This window comes from Myxine glutinosa, chromosome 11, assembly GCF_964187855.1.
Source record: "Myxine glutinosa chromosome 11, kmMyxGlut1.1, whole genome shotgun sequence".
Classification (NCBI taxonomy): domain Eukaryota; kingdom Metazoa; phylum Chordata; class Myxini; order Myxiniformes; family Myxinidae; genus Myxine; species Myxine glutinosa.
Window position 1 is genome coordinate 51,842,344 of NC_136271.1, and position 10,702 is coordinate 51,853,045.

General features: G+C 44.3%; 1 protein-coding gene across 1 annotated transcript in view; it reads left to right on the top strand.

Annotated features, from left to right (window-relative positions):
• The window catches only part of LOC137436666 (rho GTPase-activating protein 18), a 92,042-nt gene extending 82,113 nt beyond the window's left edge, over nt 1-9,929 (top strand). The window contains exons 12-15 of the mRNA XM_068130661.2: nt 2,023-2,163; nt 4,211-4,353; nt 6,862-6,926; nt 7,113-9,929. Of these exons, the coding sequence (XP_067986762.1) occupies nt 2,023-2,163; nt 4,211-4,353; nt 6,862-6,926; nt 7,113-7,216 (453 nt within the window). The 3' untranslated portion in view covers nt 7,217-9,929. The remainder of the gene's footprint in view (nt 1-2,022; nt 2,164-4,210; nt 4,354-6,861; nt 6,927-7,112) is intronic.
• Nucleotides 9,930-10,702: the final 773 nt, after the last annotated feature.

The window sequence follows — 10,702 nt, forward strand, 5'->3', positions numbered from 1 at the left end:
GGACCAAACCATTCATGTAAATAGAGGGGGGGGGGGGGTTCTGTGGTCGTTGCGAATGAACCAAACCATTCACATCGAATCATCGAATCACATCGAATGGACCAAACCGTTCGCTTTGGACCAAACCATTGCATGTAAATAGAGGGGGGGGGGGGGGGTTCTGTGGTCGTTGCGAATGGACCAAACCATTCATGTAAATAGAGGGGGGGATATAATTTTAGATATAGATATAGTACGGGCATGCCCTAGTATATATAATATATATAAAAAATCGTGTATAAAAGGGATCGAAAATGCTATATATTCGACATTTTGGTTTTTGATATCCTATTCTACAGTATACGCCTTGAAATACCATGTCATCCGGTTGCTCATGGGACCTCTAATGGAAGGGAGACAATTCTAATTTAGCTCATTTATGCATAATAGGAGTTACCTGTCCTATCTATGTATGGTCTTTGGTATTGGAGTTACCAGACAAAGTGATGGGATTGGTCTACCACAATGGAGAAAAAATAACCCAAATAATAACACCTATGGGAGGATTTGTTAAATTTTGGAATTTTTATTTTGAAACATATATTGTGGAAAACCAAAGTAGGAGTCGCTGAATATATACCTTGAAAATTTGGTGTCGATCAGCCCAATATATACAAATCTCACACTCTTACAATGTCTCTCCGAAAGGACCGACTGGACAACCCTCCCATCTACTTTCTCAACAATCCTCTCCAAGAAGTTCTGTCGCTCAAGCTTTTGGGTCTCACTATCTGCCATGATCTTTCTTGGGAAAACCACATTTCCAAGCTGGCCTCCAAAGCCAGTCGCCGACTGGGCATCCTCCGTCGTGCGAAGTCCTTCCTTGGCACACCTGAGCTCCTCACCACATACAAGGCTTTCATCCGCAGCTCAATGGAATACTGTTCCCCCTTCTGGGCTGGTGCTCCTGCCTCACACCTTGCTCGGCTTCACGCTGTTGAGGCCAAAGCTTTCAGAATCATTGGAATCTCCTGCGATGTAGTCAACACCGAGGGCCTTTCACTCACTCACCGCAGGCAGGTTGGTGGTCTTTCTGTCTTCTACCGACTCCTCTCCGGCCTTGCTCCCCCAGCTCTCTCTGTGCTCTGTCCCCCCAATATTCCTTCAGGTCGCACAAGATCTGCCTGCAACCCTCTTATGGTTAAACTGCCAAAGTCTAGGCTCTCTGCTCACCTTCACTCTTTCATTCCCCTTTTCTCCCGCCTCTGGAACAAACTCCCCCACTCCCTTCAATCCCACTCCTCCCTCCAGGTCTTTAAAACAGCTGTTCACCACCATCTCTTATCTTCCCCCATCGAAAACCTTGATCTTTTCTACCCCCGGTAATTCACCCCAGAGTCCTTGCAGTGTTCATATGTTTTATTCCTCTCCCACCTCCCCCCAAGTCCTCCCGATGTCCCTGCTCTCAAATGTTGTGTTTGTGTCCTTCCCCCTCTTCCCCCTCTCTTTTGTGTCCTTCCCCCTCTCTCCCCATCTTGTCTGCCGCTCCCCTTGTTTTTTGTGTTTTGTGTGGTCGGTTTGTCTTTTTGTGTGATTAATGTTAGCTCTTTCACGAGCCTCGATCTTGTATACAAAAAAAAAAAAAAAGAAAAGAAAAAAAAAGTGTCTTGGAGTAGTTACCCGACATAAAGACTCCATTATGACATCATAATTCGACAAGTACAAAACTTCATCAGATCAAGATGAAATTTCTTGAGCATCATCTGGGTATAAATTGGTGGAGAAGAATAATAATGATGACGTCATTGGTCACGTGGTTCGGCCGCCATATTCGTTTTTAACACAAACGCCTTAAAAACCACTGAAAACACATCCTGGCAAGGGTCTGCAATCTCTCATTGCTGTTTCTTGTTTGTTTATGTACCTTGTATCGGTGGTTTCTTCTTCTCCACCATGTAAAATCGTTTTTAGGAAGTTACGAGCCTTAGAGGTGTTCCCCTTTTCCAAGGCCAGAGCCTTAAAACCATTCAACTTTTCCGACAGGTCCCGGTTTTCCTGGTACAACATGTGCGGCATTTAAATGCAGCTCAGTGCAAGAAGCGGACACGGGACAGGAGCAAGAAGAGGTTTCTCAGGAAGACTCACTCAGAGAGAGAAAAACGGTCTGAGTGGAATGCCAAAGAGGCAAGTGAAAGTCACATAATCACTTTATCACATAAAAGTTCATGAAATCTATTATTTTGTCCATATTTTGTGATTTTGTTTTTTACATTTGGTGGTCGGTTTTACTATTGTCATTGACCAAGCTTTCCCTTGGTGCTCCTTTTGACTTCTCTATTTAACTTAAAGAACCAAAGCCAGATTTATTCTCATAACTTTATGTAAAATAGCATTTTAGCATAAAATAACAAGTAACCACAATAACACCTTTACAATGCATCCATTCATTTACAAGTTAGTACTTTTGCAAAAACAAAAGTTTTGCTGTGGGCTGGTTTATGGGATCTCTGCTCTTCCGTATGGGCTGGCGCTCCAGCATCACAATGGTCTCCCAGATTCTGTGGAATAGAAAACTTTCAAAATGAATGGAATCTCCTGTGATGAGGCCGACGCACAAGGGCTGTTGCTCTCCCATCGCAGGCAGATCGGTAGTCTGTCTTTTTTTTACCCTCTATTCTCCAACTTTACGCCTTCCACTCTTTCAGTTCTCCGACCCTCTCTATCTAATCCAGGATGCATGCATTCTTCTAATACCCCCCCCCCCCTCTAGGTTAAACTTCCAAAATCCAGACGGACTACACAATTTCTTTTTCTTTAACAACCACAACTATTCCCATGTGCTTGTGGTGTTGGCCGGCGGAATATTTGGCCCAGATCTTTAATGACCTGGCTAATTTTTGACAGGCCCCTTCATTTTGGGGTCGTGGGGCAAGGGAAGGGTCAAATTTACTTGTGCAAAGAGTGTTTTAACCTCAGCATTGCGCAGATAAAGAAGGAAATTATAATACCCTCTGCCACCCCCACAAGGTGGCACTACATGGTACACATTTGCATCGATAATTAATTTATGCCCCCATCCCCAGCCCCCACACCCCCACGTGAGGTTGCGGCCACATAGCCTTTACTACCCCCCCAACCCCCACAAACACACAAACACAATGTTGTATTTGTACACCCTGACCAAAGTACACGGTCAGACAAAGCTGTTCAAATTAAGGGGCCATTCAAAAATTATGTAACACATTTTTTGCCCAAATGTGACACCCACCCCTCTTTAAAGCTCTGTGACGCTTCAACAGAAACTCGTTGTTTATGTATGTTATTACACTATATTTGAAAAAGTAAAGGTGGTGTACAGTGTACGATCAATAAGACCAGGCAGCAGTCGGAATCCCTCCAATGAGTCAACGGACTAATCCCTCGGAGTGATGTCATCAATTCTAAATATGTTAAATTGCTTTCATTTGCAAATGAGATCAAGTGTCTGGAAACAGCAATGATGGAATTTAAAAAGGTGATTTGCTTTTATCGTTAATGAATTGAAATACGTGTATCATTAAATATTTAGATCTTTAAAAAAAACAATGGTGCTTTGAACAAAGCTGTCATTGTTTAATTTAGCGTTCCAGCACTGGAAACCCCCATCACCCCCCATGTAGCATTCCATAGCACTTGGACATACAACCTCCACCCTCCCATGTGCTATGTTATTTTTGAATGCCCCCTGATATACATGTACCTTCGCCCTAAGGCCAAAGCTCATGGTCATACAATAAGCGTTTTCTGTTTGGGGATTTCCATGAGGTGGATTTCCCCCAAGAGATGAAATGGCAGACCTTTACATGAGGGGGGCATCATCAGTATATACAACGAGCATCTCTTATATAGAATGGTACACATATAACCATGAACCCTGTGCCACACGTCCAATTTATTTTGTTACCCATTACCAATTAATAAGATCTTTCAAATGTATAACCTGCAGGTTATATCTGAAAATGAAGTCCTATCTTGCCAGCTCATCTCCTGGGTGGAATCCAATCTCCATTGATGATATAGCCATAAAGCGAGAAACACTTCTATGGATAATTTCCTCTTCTATGGATAAATTCATTAAAAAGAATGGACTATTTGTCAATTTCAAGATAGGACAGCAGAAAGGGAGGAGAAGGGAAAGCAAAAGAGGAAACAGAGTCCAATGACCTTGTATTGTCCTGCTTGTTGGTTGCAGAGTGAAGTCCCCAGTGTACCAGAGGGTATTATCCGGGTGCAGGCTCCACAGCTGTTCAAGGTCTCAATGGCCATCCAACTGGACAGCAGCACCACGGCTGACACCATACTGGATCGCTTCCAGAGTAGCCTGGCCTGTCGCAGGTAGGCCACAGACCTCATGTTTCAAAATAAGTACATCAGCAACACCTTGTACAGTTACTGGTTTAAATTTTTTAAATGATTGAAATTATGTTATGGATGTAATATGTGGAGGTTATGTTGGTGGAGAGTGTTGGCAGCCTGGTGTTGGCTTAGCGGTCAGGGTGCCGGGTTGGGATCCGAGGACCCTGAGTTCGAATCCCGGTCTATCGCTGAATTAACGCCAGGGGGGTTGACTCAGCCTGTCATCCTCCCGAGGTCGGCAAATTGAGTACCAGCTTGCTGGGATGAATGACCACGGTGTGTACCCCGATTTAGAATAGGTACACCGTATCCCTGGGCATCGTAAGAGGCGATTAAGGGTTGGCGTCAGGAAGGGCATCCGGCCATAAAAAAAAACTGCCTCAAACAGGGAACCATGATTGTCACGGGGCCCGCAAGGCTAACCCCCACTGTAGCGGGGAAAATGGCCTTAAAACGATCATTCATGTGATATGTGGAGGTGTCTCTGCTGCTGGGCTTATGCTTGATGACGTCATAAATAGGGCCATGGTGGATGTTGGAGGAACACAGCTTTTCGTTCTCGTAAAACGTATGACGAGTTGCCATTGTCATTGCATTATGGAGCAGAACAACTGACGGCAATAAAAAAAAAAAATTGCACTATTGCAGGTGCACGGCTGCAAGACCTTTAAAGTAATGTTGAGACGAGATACCACATCAAGAGAGTTAGGCCTAGTTCACCATTTTTTTAAAAAATTTTTTGTATACTGAATCGAGGCTCGTGAAAGAGCTGACAACCGCGAGGGAAAGACAGCACAGGGGGACCACGAGGGAAAGACAGTACAGGGGGACCGCAAGGGAAAGACAGCACAGGGGGACCGCGAGGGAAAGACAGCACAGGGGGACCATGAGGGAAAGACAGCACAGGGGGACCACGAGGGAAAGACAGCACAGGGGGACCGCGAGGGAAAGACAGCACAGGGGGACCGTGAGGGAAAGACAGCACAGGGGGACCGCGAGGGAAAGACAGTACAGGGGGACCGCGAGGGAAAGACAGTACAGGGGGACCGCGAGGGAAAGACAGCACAGGGGGACCGCGAGGGAAAGACAGCACAGGGGGACCGCGAGGGAAAGACAGCACAGGGGGACCGCGAGGGAAAGACAGCACAGGGGGACCACGAGGGAAAGACAGCACAGGGGGACCACGAGGGAAAGACAGCACAGGGGGACCACGAGGGAAAGACAGCACAGGGGGACCACGAGGGAAAGACAGCACAGGGGGACCGCGAGGGAAAGACAGTCTAAATGTGATTGGATTAAGATAAAACTTGGTGAATGTGTTGGCTAGGAGACAAGAACAAGCCAATTAGATTTTGGTTCAGGTCTGGATCCAGATCTGGCCTACTAGTGGGATACAAAACGTAAAATGTTCAGCCTGATGGACGTATGCGCTCTACTGAGTGACGTTCTAGTTTCTGATGTCTTTGTTATCTCTCAAAGGAGGGTGTTGTCAATACAGTATGAACAAGAAAAAGAGCAATCGGAGATTGCAAACCCTTGCCAGGATGTATTTTCTGTGGTTTTTAAGGCTTTTGTGTTAAAACAAATATGGCGGCCGAATCACGTGACCGATGGTCTTTTTTTTTTCTAAACTAATTTATTCCTAGATTATGCTTAAGAAATTCATCTTGATCGGATGAAGTTTTGTACTTGTCGAATTATGACGTCATAATGGAGGGACCTATGACATCATCATTAACATATTTTATTCCCCATGGAGAGTTATTTACAATGAGCCATGTCTCAATTTTTTCTATTCAGCGCTTTCGGAGATAGAGGTGCAGAGTTTTTCGATTTTTCCAAGATGACGGCCGAACCACGTGACCGATGATGTCATCAATTTTTTTTCTAAACTCATTTATTCCTAGATTATGCTTAAGAAATATCATCTTGATAGGATGAAGTTTTGTACTTGTCAAATTATGACGTCATAATGGAGGCGCCTATGACATCATCATTACTCCCGCCAGGGAGTAATGCATTCGATCGTGTCCGTCCGTGTGTGTGTTCGTGTGTTTGTGAACAAGATATCTGGAAATGTTCTGAACGGATTTGGATGAAGGTTGGTGGGATGATTGCCCTTGGGATAAGGAAGAATTGATTAGTTTTTGGTGAAGCTCAGGATATTATTCTGGATCCAGGAATTTTTGAAGGATTTTTTACCATTGAAAGATAGGGCTCAGCAGCGGCCACCCACGGCGGGCGTATGCGCTCTACTGAGTGGCGTTCTAGTTAACATATTTCATTCCCCATGGAGAGTTCTTTACAATGAGCCATGTCTCAATTTTTCCTATTCAGTGCTTTCCTAGATATAGAGGTGCAAAGCTTTTTGATTTTTCCAAGATGGTGGCCGAACCACGTGATATTGGTGGAGGTAGCATGTGATCTTGCAGTTGGTGATCAGTTTATAACATGTTATCCTAATGATCCACTGTCATCTTCTCACAGCGGAGACTCAACCGAGGAATCATGGAGGTACAAGCATTGTCTGTATGAGGTCGGAGGAAATATAGGTGAGAATGAGGGTGGGGACTATGAGAGGGTAACTGGGGTTGGGGAGTTTGGGGAGGAAGTCTAAGACTTATTCTTCAGCACTTAGATCTATATTTCCACAAAACACCATAACAAGAAAATCCTCAACCTGTGCAGCAAAACAATGTTGTGACACCAAAACGTTGCTTTGTCTTTGTCCATTACAGGTGAGCGTTGCCTTGACCGGGGAACCTTCATGCTGGATTTATACAACGTCAACCCAAATGCAGAATGGATTATTAAAGAACAAAGTTCGTTTTTCGACGTGTAGAGCAATCTTTTTTAAATTACTGTGACACATGACCCGTATGGACTATGTATGGACATGACCCGTATGGACTATGTATGGACATGACCCGTATGGACTATAAACATGGCATAAACAGCATGCAGAAATTGTTGCCAAAATCTCAGAGCAAAGGTTGACCTGATGTGTTACGCAATATAACTTTTCTTTATATTTATTGGAAATGACCACAAATGGTCTGTACCAACTGTGTGAGGGCCATGTCCAGCTAACACAACACCGTTGGGCCAACGTTGGGCCAACGGTGTTGTGTTAGCTGGGTATTAAGTTAACTCCTAAGCTGTGACTTAAAAAATAATGACTTGGTCAGCTTTGGTCGGTCTAAGAAATCTCTATTTGGTTTACTTTACTACAGAGATGATGCCAATGTGAGGTCTTGGTAACGCAGCCGGAGTAAACTGGTGCCGAGATTGCAAACTTGGAGAAACGTATCTTTTAATGCAGAAAATGAATGCTGTAACTTTTTATTATTTTTTACATAAACAGATTTTGTGTCATAGAATTATTATCTATTTACAAACGAGTATTTTACTACATGTATTACCTTGTGGAAATTGCACCTGCATGAGAAGTGTGATCTTCTTCTTCGTTAGTATGCAGTACGGGGCTGCAGGGTCACATTGTTGGCCGAGGGCGTGGCTGTGTCACCGGGTGCGATGCCCTATGCTGGTTGGTGCAGGGATTTGTCATTTGTCCATAGTGCCTGCGATAGCTCGCCTACTCTTGACGAAGGATGCTGTGGGATCTTTAACGTTCACCGACTAATGCTGTAAGACGGGACACACATTGATGAACAGCCCTACCTGTGAAACACCGGGATCACGGTTCATAGATGGGTCGGGATTTAAACACAGGAGAGACGGTTTAGAGACGGATTGTGTGTACCTCGAGGCCTTGCCCCGACTGTAACAAGTGCTGGTCTCCTTTCTTGCTTTACCATGATGATGTCGAGTGTCCTCGGGCAATGATGGCATTGCCTTTCTATGGCTGGTACAGTATCGACGGGGGGTTGCCACTACTCTCCGTCCCTCTACTGGCCATTGGGGAATTCACCCTCTTCCGCCCAAATAGAGTCAACTAGACTCTCATCCACCAGATGTGGATGCCATCTGCCATTTAAACCGCATGGCTGCGAACCGTTACCCTGGTAAGGGGGGCTGACACCTTCCCACAGGTGACCTGGGGTTATGCAGGGCAGGGGCATCCATCTCCCTGAGGTATCAGAAGACACCCACACCCACAACCGTGACCTTGACTGCATGGTATCTGGGAGATTCTGTCCATCTTAAGAGAATTAAAGTGACTAGCAACGGTACCCGCCCTATGGGCGGGGCTTCAATTGGGAGGCCCAAATGAAAAGTTAAATATCAGAAATTGAAGGTTTTTTTTATTTTAAACGATTCATATAAACATCCGTTGAATCATATCACACGCAAATCATCAAAATCTAAACAGTATCTTTAGAATTTCAATAAAAGCCACATCACTGTTCATATCGGTAAATATTATTCCATCGTGTTTGGAAAAACTGGAAATTGGAAAAATTGGGAAAAAGATTGGAAAAACAACATGGCCTATTTTACTCCAGGGGGTCCCGTGATTACCCACCCAAAATTTTGTTGCGATCGGTTCAGCCGTTTTGCGGTACCTGGGAACGGACAGACAGACATTTGGTGAATTATAGTAAGACGAGTGAAGCAATGAAACTATAATTTGCAGGAGTATTTAAAGTTACATATTGGATTGGTCTCGGGAAATGTGATATTTATTTCACCAGATTTTTTACATGGTCTTCACAGCTCATGCAGGTGTTTAATAAATGCGACCTGAGGAGACGATGGCCAAAGCAACACAGTATGTGAGATTTGAACCTGGAATTCCAGCAACACCTGCGCCTGGCTCAGGTTCTTGGGCGAGGAGGCTGGTGATGAGATATCCGTTACAGACAAGCAACTTGTATAAATAGCATTGTAGAAAGGTGAACACGTACCTGTGGAAATGAGAGCACCTTACCAATAATGCAGGAGCAAGGAAGGAACCACATTCAGACCACTTGTATAGGGTCCAAAGGCAAAAAGGATTAGTGGCAGGTAACCAAAACTCACATCACATCCCGATGGTTCAGGGCTATTCCCTAGATTCGTCTCGACTACCAAAAGCTCTGAAAGAGGTATTTGACTCGATTGAATACGAGTCTGCTCTACCTGAGAGTCTGGCCATTTTGCTCGAGGCATGTTAACTACCACTGGAAGCAGGAAACTGACGTTTTGGATGATAACCCTGCGTCGGTACAATTTTGCTACCTGTCTGCCGATACATATAAACACAAGTCTACATGAGAAAGACTACTTTATGGAATTGATTATCATAAGTTAACGTTGAGGTTTAAACTAAATATTATGATAACCAATTGTCCACCACACAGGGATGCATTGCTGTTGGGAATAAAGAAAAGTTTCTTTTCCATGACGTAATGATAATCTCCCAACTCCATCACGAGCCAAGTTTGTTTATTCCCACTGGTGTTGTCATCACAATTGTGGATTGCATCACACAGTTCCATAATTCCCACAATCTCATTTCCTTCTCCTTCACCCTGATGGTAAATGCAATATTTCTCACGTGATTAATGTGTAATGAATGAACTGAAAATTTTCAATAAATGTTTTTGTGTAAATCGGTTTCCTGTTCCTGAGTTACAACCTGGGTAATACCCGCACATACAATTTGGGTGATTTATGGAAGATAGTGAAGCCAAGACGTTCCAGGTACTGCTCTTACATTAGGTACACATATACAGACTTGGCATTTAATATGGAATATTTTTTTTTTCTTGACTTGGGTTTACTTTCTGAACTCGGTATATCAATCTGGTGAGTTTCTTTTACGCTTCGGTGATTTTTTTGTTAAAAGAACCATGTCACTGATTGTCTGTCGCAGCAAGAAGTCAATAACAGGATTATATCACAGGTGGCGTGACAAAATGTATGGACAGGTACATTTGACGATTGGCTTCACAATCGGGTATATAAGGGTTGTTGCATTCTGTATTAGTGGAAAACAACTGCTGCACGTCTACAAAAGTTATTGCCGCTTCCCCTGGAGATGGCCCGTCAACTCGACAATGCTGTTTGTCATTTAGTGGTGGCTTTACGAAATTCCAGCATGAAACAGCGTGCTATTGCTCGGCAGTATGGCATCACCCAAGGTCAGGTGTCAAAGATCCTGAAACGAAATGCTCAGAGGGGTGTCCCTACTCCAATACCGAGGCCAGGACGTCCCCGCAGAACCACAAGGAGGGATGATTGCCAGCTGCACCGGTTAGTCCGCAATGGCCGTACCAAGTCAGCTAATCGGCTTAGGGCTGAGTGGCAGCAACTGACAAATGTGCCTGTATCCAGAAGGCTAGTCAACCAACGACTGGTTCAAGCAGGCTATCGTGCCAGGCGT